Below are 15,564 nucleotides of genomic sequence, written 5' to 3' on the forward strand. Positions count from 1 at the left end.
TTTTATAAAGCACAGAGGTAGGCTGCTCTCTCCCGGGCCGTGCTGGGCTTGGCTCAGGCTGCAGGCGAGGCTCGCAGGTGGCTGTGCCTGTGGGCAGCTGTAAGCTTGCCCCAAGAACATCGATAAATCCCCAGATACAGACCAACAACTTCCTGCAAAACAGCTCTGTTTTTAATAGTTCTCTCAAAAGAACCTGCTTCAGCAATATTGTGAATCAACTTAACCACCTTTGCGTTGCTTTTAAATACATATGTGTGTGTATACCTGTAGGTATAAGTATTTCTGCATAGCTATGTGCACATACATATATCTGAAATTTCCCATCCTAGAAGCCACATCTGTTTTGGCATGAAATCTCCAGAAGAGATGCGTCAGCAAGCTCACATACAAGTGGTTAGCAAAAACTTGTATAGTCAGGACAACCATCACTCTCCGCTGCAGTATGGAGTACTTGACCATCGCATGGTGAGAGCCATTTTTTTTCCACACCCTTCTTGTAGAATTAATCAAAGTGATTAAAAATAAGTTGAGATGACTGAAGTTTGCTGTTCATCCAAAATTATGTGCAAAGCTGTATTTACTTGAATTGCATAGACTGTTAGCTGCAGTGGCGGCTACTTTCTTCATGCTTTTGGAAGGTTCAGGAAAGCATTCTTTTGAGGCAGGAGATAACTTCTTTCTGCCAAGTTGTTGGGAGACCCAGAAATATCCATCTACAAAATGCCATAGTGTAGCTAAGTGGGCTCCAGATCAGTTGGAAGAGTTGTATGAGCATGTCACTGGTATCGCTAGGAGCTGTGTGTGAAAGACATTTTTCTTTTTAAGGATTGGAGTGAATATAATGCTGCTGACATGGGAAAAAGGAGTGGGTCTGCTGTCAGGATAGCTGCCTAGGAACTGTTGTATTTTCTATGTATTCAGTTGATTACAGCTAAAACTTTTTTGTGTGTGTGTTCCCCTTCCCCCAAAGGGAACCAGTGAAAAAGACCGTCCCTGTGAAACCTGTGGAAAAAATCTAGCTGATTGTTTAGGACACTATGGGTACATTGACTTAGAACTGCCGTGTTTTCATGTTGGATACTTCAAAGCTGTGATAGGCGTCTTACAGGTAAACATGATTATGGTTTGTTGTCAGTTTCTAGTTTAGAAAAAGGAATTTATCAGGAAAGATGATACTTGAAAGAGTAATTGAGAAGACCAAAATAAGCTTGTATTTTAAATTTTATCTTTGTGTATCTTGTATTTTGCAAAATAAATGTATTTAAATACCAGTCTTGGTGATGTAAATACATCCATTTTATTTTATGTAATCTCAGACTTATCAGTTTAATCCATTATTTTTCTGTAGTAGTTTGAATTAAATGTATGCAGTATAACTTGCCTTTTAAGACATCCCAGTAAATGAAAGCTCTGTTTACTTTATATAGATTTTTAAGATCCTGCGGAGCTTAGGTAAGGATTTGCCTCGCTGACTGTATTTTTCTTTTTCCCATATACTTTTTTTTGTGTATTACAGTATATGAATTGGTCTTTCAACCAAGACAATAGTATTTAATTCAAAAAAACTGCATGCTGTTGAAGAACTTGAGTTATAGTAGAAGAGTTTGCATCTCTGAATGTGTCTGTTAAACAGCTGTGTTTATATGTGTTTACATTGAAGATGATCTGCAAAACCTGTTGCCGTATCATGCTGTCGGTGGAGGAAAAAAAACAGTTTTTGGATTACCTGAAGCGACCTGGCCTCACGTATCTTCAGAAGAGAGGACTAAAAAAGAAAGTGTCTGAAAAATGCCGAAAGAAAAACACTTGTCCTTACTGTGGTGCCTTTAATGGTGAGTGGTGACATTAGCAGTTAGTGAAGTTGTCTACTGTGGTGATTTTTACCTTGGCAGATGTGATAACATCAAAATCTTGAATATGCTTGTTCATTCCACAGCTAATGGGTATTCTCTCTGGCCTTCATTAAGAAATGGGTAATTGCATTCTTAATACCAGGCAGATGCTTGTTCATATGTCATTTATGTGGTTATAGACATTGTCCTAGTTGCTTGTTTTGTTTCATGTGATACGTCTTCATGGCAGTAACCAATATTTGATGCTTGAATAATGGCAAAAAAACCCTTCTTTAACATGTTTTTAAAAATATTGGAAGCTATTGTCAGTGATCAGTATTTTAACATAGAAGCATTTGTAGAGTCTGTAATTTTGAGTGAACTTAATTTTTCATCTTTGTATTAAATTATCTTTCTTAAGATTAAATGTGTTTGACATCCTCCTGGAGGGTATGTTCTGCAGTTTGGCAGTATTTGAGCTGGATTACACAGGAATTTTTTCTTTGGGACAGAGTATCTTAATAAGGTTTCACATTTGATTTTCAGAATACCTTTTTTTTTTTTTCTTCACGTACACTGATCAAGTGATACTGCTGTTAACGGACTTGCAGTATTACAGATTCATAGTGGATGGTTAATTCATAACTTAAAACTTTACATTTTTAACTCATGAAAATTGTGGGTGGTTTGTTGTAATGAAATAGAATGTGAGGTGCTTCATTGTAAGTGCCACATATATATATGTGTGTGTATATAGGGAGCACAAACAATAGGCATTTACAACATTAAGCGGTAGGTCAGCATAATTCAGTAAAAATAATTGAGTTTGGAAAGCACTTGTACTAGTCTGTGGAAGTTTTATGAATAATATTACCTGCATGACATGAAAACATTTCTCAGATCTTTCTGACAATTCACTTCCAAAATTACTTTAGAAGATAGCGTGATGATATATAAATGGCACATCTTAGTCCTGTTTTTAGTGTGGAAACTTGTAATTTAAAAAAATATCTGCTGTGATTGGGCTGAAGCTGAAGTAAAGTGTGGGCTAAACCACCTGCTTTCAGCTTCAAAAGCCACATCGTAATCTAGGCACACAAAGCCAGCCATACAAGGACACATGACCTGATTGTCCTCTTCTTGTTTTGTGAATTTAGGAAACTGGTTAATAAAGGTAATAAACTTTTATTTTATTCTTGTGTTCACTGAAGGTTTAACTAGTTTTGGAACTGTAGCATACTCATTTTAAGTTTTGAGTTTGATTTTTTTGTAGTTGTTCTGTGTTTTGGTTTTTTAAAAAAAAAAAAAACAAACAACAAAACAAAGCAAAAAAACAACCCATATTGATTTGCTTACAGGAACTGTGAAGAAGTGTGGTTTGTTGAAAATAATACATGAAAAGTACAAGACCAATAAGAAAGTTGTAGATCCAGTAGTATCTACTTTTCTCCAGTCCTTTGAAACTGCCATAGAACATAACAAAGAAGTAGAACCCTTACTGGGAAGAGCTCAGGTGAATTTTATTATGACTTAGATTTTTCCGCTGGTTTTTGTGTGTGAAATAAAACTGCTCAAAGGTTTTCAATATAGCAGCTTAAGTCTTGTGGTGTCCAAGATTTTCATATACCAAAAGACACTTAAAGAATGTTTGTATTTATTGCAATAATGCTAACTTTGCTAAAATGAGAAATTTATTTTATGAGTATGTTCTGATACATAGCTTTCTATCTGTAAAGAAAAGGGATGTTCTTAGTGTGTTTTACTTCTGTGAGCTAGAAAAGGGAGAAGAAATATAGGCTCATATAAACTCTGCATGTAGATGTAGATTTACTGTAACTCTGAGATGATTACAATACACTTTTTTTTTCTTCAGAAGAAATTAATGTTGAGGAGAGAGGAGATTTAATTGTCTAACCTTTTTGTTTCATTCAGCTTTGCATTGTGTGCAGTCTTGTTTCCTTCTGCTCTTTGCAAGCTGGGAAGATCTCAGGGTACATATTTGGAAAGAAAAAGTAGTGAATATCTGAAGTTTCTTCTACTACAGCAGTAGCTGTACTAAGAAGAGAGAAACGAAGTTTTGAAAAATAGTCTAGAAAGTACTGTAATTCATGTGAGTTTCTACTAATAAAATGACTTTTTTACATTGAACTTACAGTGTACTGTGAGTTTGTAAGTGGTTTATTGAGTTGCTTTGTCAAATAACTATGAAATACTCTCAGTTAACTGTTTGGAAAAGAGAGTAACATGATGAGAAGTAAGTACTGATGTATAAGGAAAGAAAAGAAGGAAAGAATATAGTGAGTTAATATCTGAGATGCTAAAAGCATTGATTCAGGATAAATAAACCAAAACATAGTTTTGTTTGCATGAATAATTCTTCTTAAGTTGTCTTTCAAAAATACTTCATTTTTGAATAATCAGTAAATGAGGGGTGGAGGGAAGCATTATGTGTTATATAATGGATTATTTTTCCCATTCTCCAATGAATTTTGTAGGAAAACTTGAATCCTTTGGTAGTATTGAACCTCTTTAAAAGAATCCCAGCAGAAGATGTCCCTCTGCTTCTCATGAACCCAGAAGCTGGTAAACCTTCAGATTTGATCCTCACTCGACTCTTAGTGCCTCCACTGTGTATCAGACCCTCTGTCGTGAGTGACTTGAAGTCTGGCACCAACGAAGATGACTTGACAATGAAACTGACAGAGATAATTTTCCTCAATGATGTAATAAAAAAGGTGAGTCATCTTTCAAGCTCTCAGAGACTGTTGCCTTCAAAAAGATTTGGTTAGAATTGAATATAGCAAGTGATTTTACTTGTCTTGCTGCTTACCATCTGGCGAGCAGTCTATACTGTACTGCTATGTTGTTTGGTGTTTTAATGAAAAAAAAAAAGAGAAACTTGCTTCAAATGGAGCTGGCTGACTGGTTGCTTGCAGTATATGACCTGCTGAAGATCTGCTGGTGGATTATGGGATTTATTTTTTCATTTGAAACTGGTCTGTAAACTTTTTCTTTCTCACTCCCTTCCCATGTGTATGACGCTTTTTGAGAGATCACTTAAAATGAAAATAATATACCTATTCTGTTTTGGTTTTTTTCCTCATGTAGACCTTCCTTTTTTTATTATATCATTGTCCTTTCTTTATTCCACCATCTGTTCTTAAGAAATCATGTTTCAGTTAGCATGGTTACCAAATTGAGAGTAGAAGTAAATTTGACAATTTTTGACTTGTTTAGAAGAACAGTTCTCCCAGACTAATACTTTTCAGGTTTTTCAAAACTGGTCTTTTGTCAGGCAAACAAAATCAAGTGAGCACTAACTCTCCTATGATTGAAAAATTATTAACTAGTTGTGATTTTTCTGGCTGTAAAGTTACATTAGCTTAACTTCAGTGGCTTGGGAAAAATACAATTTAAACAAATAGATAGTTTTGTGAGCATTTGTCCAAAGCTGATGCTAGTCAAAAGAAATTTTTTGCTGAATTCTCTTGTCATTGGCCTTATGCTGTAGCAGTTTGCATCCTCTTACAGACTTATCTCACCTTTTCCATAAAATCGTAGAATGGTTTGGTTGGAAAGGACCTTAAAGATGATCTTGTTCCAACCCCCCTGGCATGGGCAGGGACACCTTCCACTAGACTAGGTTGCTCAAAGCCTCCAATGTATGAAGTTTTTTAACAGTATTTTCGAAAGAAGAGTTGTACTTTTATCAGAAAAATTCTTTGCTAGTTTAATATGTGTTGTTTATTTACTGAAGTGGATGACTATTTTTTTTTTAGCATAGAATATCAGGAGCCAAAACACAGATGATTATGGAAGACTGGGATTTTCTTCAACTGCAGTGTGCGCTGTACATTAATAGTGAGCTCTCGGGAATTCCTCTCAATATGGCACCTAAAAAATGGACCAGAGGTTTTGTTCAGAGACTTAAGGGAAAGCAAGGTGTGTCTAGAAAGTTGTTTTGAAATTTATTTTTTTTAATTAATCCACAAATACTTGCAATTCCAAAATGTCTCTCTGCTACTATTGTGTTCTGCTTCAGTGATGTACCTTGAAAGATGTTCTAATGTGCTGTCTTAACAGGTAACATACTGAAAACAACTTTTATAAAAGTATTTTCACTTGCTTATTTTGTTAGGTCGGTTCAGAGGCAATCTGTCTGGAAAGCGAGTGGATTTCTCTGGCAGAACAGTTATTTCACCTGATCCTAACTTAAGAATAGATGAAGTAGCAGTGCCTATTCATGTTGCTAAAATACTAACCTTTCCTGAAAAGGTAGGTAGTGTAGAACCAGAACTTTTTCTATGGTGGTTTGTTGTTGTTTTTTTTTAATCCCAACCTCAATGTTGTACTTCTTTATAACCTTGCTAGAGAAGGAAGTGAATGCATTGCTTTATGTTCAAAATGTCATTCAGTGATGCTTTGCCAGTTCTGTTGCTGCTGGTAAATGAAGGTTGCAGTATGAGATGCATGCAAGTACTATGAAGACATATAGTGTGAGGAGTGACATATGAAGAGGGAAGAGTTTTGCTTGATACTTTTTGAACTCATATATAGCTTCATATGTTTGTTGGTGTATCTGTCTAAGGAATGGTTAGGTATTTTTATTTCTGGATTTACTTCCCAGATTTTTAATTGAATTTCACTCTGATGTTCTGCTCTGACATTGGCTTCCATTTTTCTCCTCTACTCCCTCCTGCCTGTTGCCTTCAGCAGCTGGAGGCTGTGAGGGGGTTTGTCATTTGAGTCTAAAATCTGAAAAGGCATAAGTGACCAGAAAAGCAAGAGGTCCTAAAACGTGTTTCACTTGTTTCTGATTGAAGTCTTTATGCCACAGGTGAACAAAGCAAATATTAATTTTATGAGGAAACTTGTGTGTAATGGTCCTGATGTTCATCCTGGAGCCAACTTCATACAGCAAAGGCACACACAGATGAAAAGGTATCATGCTTATCTGTAATTACTTGCTCTTTATTTCTCCCCATCAACTTGTTCTTACTTCTGTGTGAAAACAGTTGTATCTACAGGGATGAAAATTTATTTTTAGAATCTTTTATGAAGGGCGGTAACAAAAAAAATTGTCATTATCTCCTCAGGTTTAGTATGCAATTTCTTTTTAGATAACCTGTTGGATTTAAACTGAAATGTACATACTAATGATAGTTGTCACCGTTTAAGGACGATAGTGAACTGCAGTTAGAAAAAATTTTTTTTTTTTTAATGGCTGAGTCTTTTTTATTTGAAATAGAGTAGTACAGAGATAAATGAAAACAGGCAGTTTTGGGTACATTGTACTGGCTTTTTTCATGGGAGAGCTAATCTGCTGTCAGTTTACGGGTAGCAAATACAAGTAGTATATGAATGAAACTCCCTGTACATAACTAATGTCACAAATGCATTCATTATTTAAAATAGCAGCAAGGCTGATGTTTAATTATGCAGTCCACACCAGTTTTGTCTTCTAGTTATTGTAATACAAATACTCCAACATTTAGTGGAAGAACTTGCATTATAAGCACAGAATTTACTTTCAGTTCTGTTTACATCTTTCTCACTTTATTTCTTCTGACTCCGTTGTTATGTGTTACTATAAGATTTTTGAAATATGGAAACCGAGAAAAAATGGCCCAGGAGCTGAAGTTTGGTGATATTGTGGAGCGACATCTTATAGATGGTGACATAGTCCTGTTCAATCGACAACCCTCTCTTCATAAGCTGAGCATCATGGCTCACATTGTAAGTGCACCCACAGCCTAACATACAGGTGGAGCATCCCTGAATATTAAGTGGTTTACCTTTTCTGGTGTCTGTCTCTTACATGCACAAAAATAAACAGCTGCTTCTGAAACACTGTGTGGGGGTGAGCATGAATACAGTGCAGTTGTCTCTTTGCATGGGAATTGTAGCTGGGCAGTATGCTGACTGGATAATTCTGTTAATAGCCATAATTGACCTCAGTGTCTGTTGTTGCATAAGCATTTAATTTTTGTACAGTTGATGTGATCTTCACAAAGCATGTTGTGTTCTGTGCTTTGTAGAAATTTTTCATAATGGAAGTTATTAGCTAATTTGCATAACATAACCTGAGTACAATTTCTATCAGTTCCTGACTGAATTAAATCCTATAATCAGAAATTTTGACTCATGTCTGTAATAAAAAGAAAAGAGAAAGCCTACAAGGAAGCACTTGGGCATGGCTGTTCATCTTTTAGCGTACTTGACTACATGTGCATCACTTTATTTTATTTTTTTCCTTTTCCTTCAGGCTAGAGTAAAACCTCATAGGACGTTCAGATTTAATGAATGTGTCTGTACACCATACAATGCAGACTTTGATGGAGATGAGATGAACCTTCACCTTCCTCAGACAGAGGAAGCAAAAGCAGAAGCACTTGTTTTAATGGGGGTAGGTAGATAATGTCGGGGTTGGGATTTTGCTAGTGACAGATGGGCTGAGCCCTGTATTTCTTAACTTGCATGTGAAATCTGAAATATTATAAAGATTCCTGAGTATGGATAATGTGTGACTGTGAAGCTGTTTGAAAACTCTGCAAAAGGGAATTTAGAATAAATTGGGATTGTTACACAATGGTAGTTTTAATAGACTTATATTTAGCATCTGTGGAAAATTCAGTGGTTTTAAGTAGATGTTAGTATGTTTCTGCCTGACTGTCCTTAGTGATTGCTATGAAAACACAGTGGCTCTATTACCAAACAGATATGTACTTTGCTTCCTGGTCTGACAGCTCAGGGTCTGACAGACCAACTATTGCAGACAGTCAGACCAACTGGAAATGAGGCAGCAATAGTGTGCTTGTACTGGAGAAGGCAGTTTACCAAAGAAGGCAGGAGATGGTATGCTCTTAGGGCAGGGGAAAAAAGGGGGAAGGAAGGGTAGATAAAGAGAGATCTGATGACTACAGGCTTTGATCTGTGGTGTGAAAGTAGAGTCAGTAGCATCAATCTGAGGATTTTCCAGTGCATTGCTCCTTTAGGGTGACTTGCTCCTTTAGGATGACTGAATGTCACTGCTACTTGAGATGTACCAACACAACTGTTGGCTGCAGGATGTGTTGGTTTGCTGAACTGATTTGCAATCCTAAAAAGAGCTCATGCGACCACACCTCTTCCCGCCCTGCTACCCCCCAGTCCGTCCCCCCCCCCAAAGTGTGTGATTCAGATTTCTGTCAGCCTGTGAACAGTTCAGGCAAAACTCTGCTGCACAGGTGGGGGTGATTAACTGGAGCAGTAGTCAGAGTAAGACATAAGAAAATGGGGCTAGTGGAAGTGGGTAGCTTGATTATTGCATATCAGTAGGGACCACACAACTTGCAATGTTTCAGTGACCCCCTGTAGTGAGCGTAACCTCTTTTGTCCCTTCTCAGGTTCTCAAAGCTAGCTTGTCTTCCCTTCCCTGTCCTGTTTGAACAGTAACTTACCAACTTACACATCAAGTTGATTGCAACTTCTGCTTTGGAAACAGAATATGTAATTTCCAGTAACTCTTCTCAAATTATTCTTTAACTGTCAGTAGACTTGCATGACCTGTAGTGAGCTAGAACTTCTAGTTTATTTTTTCTATCTTTTTGAAGAAAGCCTACTTTGATTTAGATAAGCTTTGGCAATTTTTTCTAAAATAACTGTCTTAAATGGTAAGCTTCCTTCTGAATAACAAATGGAATAACAGTGTCTTCAAAAACGTAATTTTTTTGGTTTGTTTCTTGCATCATGTAGACTAAAGCGAACTTGGTAACACCAAGAAATGGAGAACCTCTTATCGCTGCTATTCAAGACTTCCTCACAGGTGTGTATATAAGCTTATTTTAGAGCTATGTGATTTAACAGGTGTTCCTTCAGAATCACCTCCCTCTTTTCTAGAATTTTTCTATATTAAAAAATTTCTCCTTTCAGAAGTCAAAGTGACATTATGAAAGTAAGGTCATTGTTAGTCTGAAATGTAATGATGTCCTCAAAATCTCTTCTGATACTGTCCACTTTTGTAGCTGCAATTATTATTACCTTTGCATATGTTTTGCAGTGTTTCTCCAACAGAAAGTGATCTTTGGGATCTTTATATGCATTAGGTAGACAATGTAAACTGCCTATGAGTATGGTAGAGGAATTGAATTCATTAGTCAAAAATTAGTTTTAACCTACAGTAAGTACCTTCAAGTTTCCTTAATTTTTTGGGAAATGTCTGATGAATATAAAGAAGAAAATGTACAAAAATTAATGCCACAGCCATATTTTTACCTATGGGATAGAGTCTGGGAGAGAATGGATTATAGAAGTGCCCTGGTTCTAATTTTTAGAAATTTGACTGTGAAGCAATTAAAAGAAAAAATAAAAAAATTCTCAAAGGATTTACAGCTAAAGCTGTCTAAACTACTGTCATTTTGCATAGTAAGTAAGTAGTATTAGAATAAAATCATTGATACTGAATATGTGATACCTTTTAAATTTTATCTCCTTTTAGTCTGTTACATTAATATTTTTTTACATTCTAGGTGCCTATCTTCTTACATTAAAAGATACCTTTTTTGATCGAGCCAAAGCCTGTCAAATTATTGCATCTATCCTGGTTGGCAAGGATGAGAAGATTAAAGTTCGTCTTCCACCTCCAGCAATTCTGAAGGTGTGTCAAACTATTTTTTTAACGTTACTAAGACTTTCTCTGTTGTATGTTCTTGACCCATGGTGATGGTCTCAGCAGAGACAGTTCTTGTTTTCTCTGACATTAGTTTTGTATGAGGTTTTTTGTATTTGTAAAATCTGTAGTGCAAGGGTCAGAATTCAGGGTCAAAGCTATGCAGAAGTTGTTTGATGGTTCCTGATGCTGAACAGAGTCAACCTTGCAGATGCAAGGTTCCTTCAGGGTTCAAACATAGCTGTGCTACTTTTCTGCTGCTGTGAGACAGACCGCTTGGCTATTAGTGGTCAGTAGAAGATATATCATTCTTATTAATCTCACTGTTACTGGCTGTGCAGACTAATATGGGGCTAAGGGGAGAAACTATGTTATTCCTTGGGTGCCCTCAGGTAATGTCCTCAACAGTTCTGTGTTTCAGTATCCCAAATTTAGGAAGTATTAAACCTGGAAAATACTACGCTTTAGTTGTCGAGCTGGCAATGTGTTAAAGAGGATGAGTGCTATGTGATTTGATGTTTTTTTTTTAAATGTTTTTTAGTTTGTTGGGTTTTTGTTACATCATGTACACAAAATATTTATTATCAAGGGCAGAGTGTCTGTGTATTTTTCACAAACTTTGAAGACAGCTATAGTATCATTTATTAGATTAGGGTCTGTTAAGCCTTCATTCACATACATTTAAGGGTGTCTATTTGATTAATTTTGTATTTGAGGCACACTGTTGTTTGGAGAGAGTTTGGTACATTTTCAAATTTGTTAAATACCAAGTATTGGTGTGTACATTTTTTGTACCTTTAATTTCAAAATAATAAGTGAAATATTAGGGAAATTCAGAAAGTCAAATTGAATACCAGTGAATAATACTGATTTAAAGCAAAGACAGAGCATTTATGGGCAGTATCTAACGTGAATTTTATAAATTTATGTGAACTTCTGTTAATAGCCAAGAGCAGTGATTCTTTGACTGCTTCTGACACTCCAAATGAATAATTTTAGTGCTACCTGGGGAGTGCATCACTAAATGAATCTTTAACCTCCTAAAAATTTAAACCAAAGGCACTATATAAAGAAGGAATTAGAAATGTTGCAACCTCTTTGAGAAATTAAAAGATAGCATCATCTTCTCTTTGGTTTGGGTTTTTTTCCTTTTCTAATCAGAAAGGGAAACATGACAGTAAAAGAGAGCAATAGAGCATGTTTCTCTAAATGCATGCACGTAACCTTATGTAAAGGATAACCATTCAGCAGTCAGTGTTTTTAGATCTATAAAAGTGCATACTACTTCCCTGTTCAAAGGAATGCTGCTATGCACTTCTACAAGTGTAGTGCGGCATAGAAAGGTTCTGTATAGAAAACAATTTTACAATTAAATTCTTGCTTGCTGTTTTACTGTAGTTATAGGATAAACTCTGTAATCCTAATTATTTTCCTTTTGTTTCTCTAAGCCTGTAACACTGTGGACAGGAAAACAGGTTTTCAGCCTCATTCTTAAACCCAGTGATGATTGTCCTGTAAAAGCCAATCTGCGAACCAAGGGCAAACAGTATTGTGGCAAAGGGGAAGACCTGTGTTACAATGATTCCTGTGAGTGACACTTCTAAAATTGTGTTTTGTGAGTCTTCAAAGAAATTGTAGCAATTGTTTTGTTGAGTTTGTTGCTATTGAGCCCACTGGAGGAGTTAAAGCAGTACTGCATATAAGTATTCATGAAATGAAAGATAAAATTATGCAGTTCTTCTCAACAGATGAAGTCATACTGAACACCAAAAAAAAGACTTAAGTGTTTTCTTGTAATGAAAAGTCTTTTGTATGATGCTAGGCTTGTTGTGATACTAGCATAGTATTTGAAGGTGAGAGAGAGAGAAAAGCAACGAAGCTTAGGAAGTGGTTGTGCAGTGGGCAAATGGAAAAAATTTAGTATCTTAAATGGGGGCAGTAATACAGGGATTAGAAGTCAAACAGTGAAAGGAGTTAGGATTTGTAGGGAAGATAGTAATCCCTAGGATTTCAAACCATTTGTATCCTTGCAGTTAGGGAAGTCTGAGTGGCAGATGGAATGCAAAGCATCAGGGTTGAAGAGGCCGTAGGGGATGAGCAAGGCTTTACTTGTTCTTAACTTAACGTTCATGTGGTAACAGCTGGAAAAGAACTTGAGCAGGCAGAATTAGATTGGTTCCTTGCTGCTCAGAAGTGGGAGTTAAGGAACCTTGGGGGGAACAATTGATTTACAGTAATTCTGCCATGCAATGTTGATGTGAGAGAGAATTTACCAAGTAAGACTCAAAACCAATCTACATCAGACTCTAAGTGATTTCTTTAGAAGACAAGACCCTCCGTGGTTGTAAAGTTGGTTATAAACATGGTGGCACAATTTTTTTCAGGCTATTTCAGGAATGTGGGGTGAAAGGCAGCAGAGCAATCCTGTTCACAATCATGTGAACATAGACTGCCTTCTTTGTTCCACAGTCTTGTCATTTTAGGAAGCATGAGAAGAATTTCCATTTTCTGAGTTTGACAGTAGCACATGATACAGAAAACTTTTGGATTTCATTGGTGGCTCTGTTCAGGTCTCTGAAAAAACTTCTTTTCTGAAGCAACACTTATCTCTTCAGAAAATTCTCTGCAAATTCTCTGAAATCTCAAGAAATCACATTTTGATTGAATATAATAAGTGATAGAGCAGTGGCTTCTGCTTCAAGAAGATGTTTACCTAAATTCAAGTTGAAAATATTGAACATAGAGTACAGTGTGCAAACATCTACAGCGTTCTGCATAAAATTATTTCGATTAGATCCATCTACATAGGCCAGTTCTTGTTTGAAAGATGCATAATGAAGTTGAGAATGAGCATATATTGTGCAACTCTTGTAGAAAATATGTATGAAGTTCATGTACAGAAGATACTTTTTAATTGGTTAAAGGCTAAAGCTTATAAAGAAGATTCAGTGGCTGAAATGGAAGGTTTCTGATGAAGCAACAGTAAGTAATCTAAAAGAAGCAGTGTGTACAGGCCTACAGGCAAGACGGATACCATTATGATATGCTTGTAGTTAAAGAGACGTCTGAGTCCACTGTGTCTTTTAAATTCAAGCTGTGCCTCCAGAGGTGATTGAGTTGAACTGAATATCAGAATCTATGGATAAGAGAACTGTAACTTCACTTCTGGAATTTTGTTGCTCTACTTTATAAATATCATTGTCTTGTTGTGCATGATTGAGGACTTTATTTCTGGACGGATTGATTGAAGACTTTATTCTGATTAATGAAGCAAATTTTGGTTTTAGATTTCTAACAAAAAGGATTATTCACAATGTTTCTCACAAGTCTTAAATTGGATACAGTAGCCTTTCTAAGGAGGAAGGGAAATAAAATTTAAGTTACATTAGTAAGGTCAGGTTGTATGCTGTTCCGTTACTTACTTATGCACTTCTACAGATATATTAAATGTATGTCTTTGGGTTTTGTTCTCTTAATGAACAGAGCTTTTGTTTAAAAAAACTACTCCATAACTGATTACTAAAGTTTAGCTAATGTTTTAGAAAACAAATGAATTTTTTTGCCTTTTTGTTTCTAGATGTCACAATTCAAAACAGTGAGTTAATGAGTGGCAGTATGGACAAAGGAACCTTAGGTTCAGGATCCAAGAACAACATCTTCTACATCTTGCTGAGAGACTGGGGACAGGTAGAAGCTGCGGATGCCATGTCACGACTAGCCAGACTTGCTCCTGTCTATCTTTGTAAGTACATTTCCTTGTAAAATAATATCTTAAAGCAGAAATACAGAGCAAGCAAGCAAGATTTTTGCTTCAAATATGATGTACTGTGCTTAAAAAAAAATAAGCTCATTGTGAAGCTGACAGAAACAGTGAAACAGCTGAATGTGCTTATGATGGTCATATGATGGGAGGATAAAATGAAGTTCCCAATGGTAATATTTCATAGTTTTATTTTCTCTATATGAGACTGAGCTATCAATATAATGTTTTTTTCCCCACCCCTATAATAGCTAATCGTGGCTTTTCAATTGGAATTGGTGATGTAACCCCTGGGCAGGGCCTGCTAAAAGCGAAGTATGAGCTCTTGAATGCTGGCTATAAGAAATGTGATGAGTACATTGAAGCTCTGAACACTGGCAAGCTACAGCAGCAGCCTGGTTGTACTGCAGAAGAGACACTAGAGGTAAAATTTTTACTTTAAATCACTGTATATTTAGAGTACAGACTTCACAAATATATCCGTGTAAATTATGAAGTTCATAGTTGTCTTCTGAAACCTAAAAATACAAGCAAATAGAGTTGCTAGGTACACAACTTTAGATGAACCTATCTAGGCTTAACATCTAGATGCTTGTGTGCATCCAAAACTCTTAGCTAGATACTAAACAGCTGAGATCATCCCTTCCTGCTGGCTGGATATATTGGGTTGACATATAAGAGAATAAAATTCCTTAGGTAGTTGAAATGGGGTTAATTTTTACTAAGTTAATAAAGAACAGTAACAGTGAAGAACATAATCCAAGAAGCAAAACATTTCTTTAATTATAGATCTGTTCATATGCAAGTGGTTTTGTGCCTCTTGTTGCAGCATAAGTTAAGTGGACTTTGGTTATGCTGGGTTTTTGTTTTGTTTTTTTTTTTCTGTAGAAATTTTGATGAAGAGCAATGAATGTTGCCCAAAAGCTTATGAACAGGGACTTAATGAAGCTGAAGAACACTCTTTTCATTGTCTTTAATGGTTTTATACAATTGTCTGCTTGGCTAGTCAATGTCTAGTTTTTACCTTTAAAAAAAGTACAAAGAATAAAAGAGAAAAAAAAAAAGAAAAAAAAAAAACAAACCCCAACTACTACAACAGACAACCAGAAAACCCCACCCTATGATGAAGTACTGCTACAGATGTCCAGTTTGAAGTGGTGCTCTGGCTGCAAGAAGTGCCTTGCAGTCTTTTCCACCCTTCCTCTTGTCGGGCACCTGTGTATATCCTAGAATGTTGTTGTTGTTGTTGTTGTTGTGGTTTTTTTAATGCAGTTCTTATATTCTTTGTACTCTCTGAAAGCAGTCAAAAAAAATTTATTTTTTTT

At 36.1% G+C, this 15,564-nt stretch overlaps 1 protein-coding gene across 1 annotated transcript in view; it reads left to right on the forward strand.

Moving 5' to 3' along the window:
* Window positions 1-290: 290 nt before the first annotated feature.
* POLR3A (polymerase (RNA) III (DNA directed) polypeptide A, 155kDa) overlaps window positions 291-15,564 on the forward strand; it is a gene marked incomplete at its 5' end in the record, with an annotated part of 44,704 nt that continues 29,430 nt past the window's right edge. Inside the window, 15 exons of the mRNA XM_009708263.1 lie at window positions 291-465; window positions 971-1,108; window positions 1,661-1,832; window positions 3,191-3,345; window positions 4,328-4,567; window positions 5,612-5,774; window positions 5,971-6,107; window positions 6,670-6,773; window positions 7,427-7,568; window positions 8,098-8,238; window positions 9,567-9,636; window positions 10,340-10,467; window positions 11,928-12,066; window positions 14,057-14,221; window positions 14,491-14,663. Of these exons, the coding sequence (XP_009706565.1) occupies window positions 291-465; window positions 971-1,108; window positions 1,661-1,832; window positions 3,191-3,345; window positions 4,328-4,567; window positions 5,612-5,774; window positions 5,971-6,107; window positions 6,670-6,773; window positions 7,427-7,568; window positions 8,098-8,238; window positions 9,567-9,636; window positions 10,340-10,467; window positions 11,928-12,066; window positions 14,057-14,221; window positions 14,491-14,663 (2,242 nt within the window). The remainder of the gene's footprint in view (window positions 466-970; window positions 1,109-1,660; window positions 1,833-3,190; window positions 3,346-4,327; window positions 4,568-5,611; window positions 5,775-5,970; window positions 6,108-6,669; window positions 6,774-7,426; window positions 7,569-8,097; window positions 8,239-9,566; window positions 9,637-10,339; window positions 10,468-11,927; window positions 12,067-14,056; window positions 14,222-14,490; window positions 14,664-15,564) is intronic.

This window comes from Cariama cristata, unplaced genomic scaffold (genome assembly GCF_000690535.1).
Source record: "Cariama cristata isolate BGI_N322 unplaced genomic scaffold, ASM69053v1 scaffold5009, whole genome shotgun sequence".
NCBI classification, from domain to species: domain Eukaryota; kingdom Metazoa; phylum Chordata; class Aves; order Cariamiformes; family Cariamidae; genus Cariama; species Cariama cristata.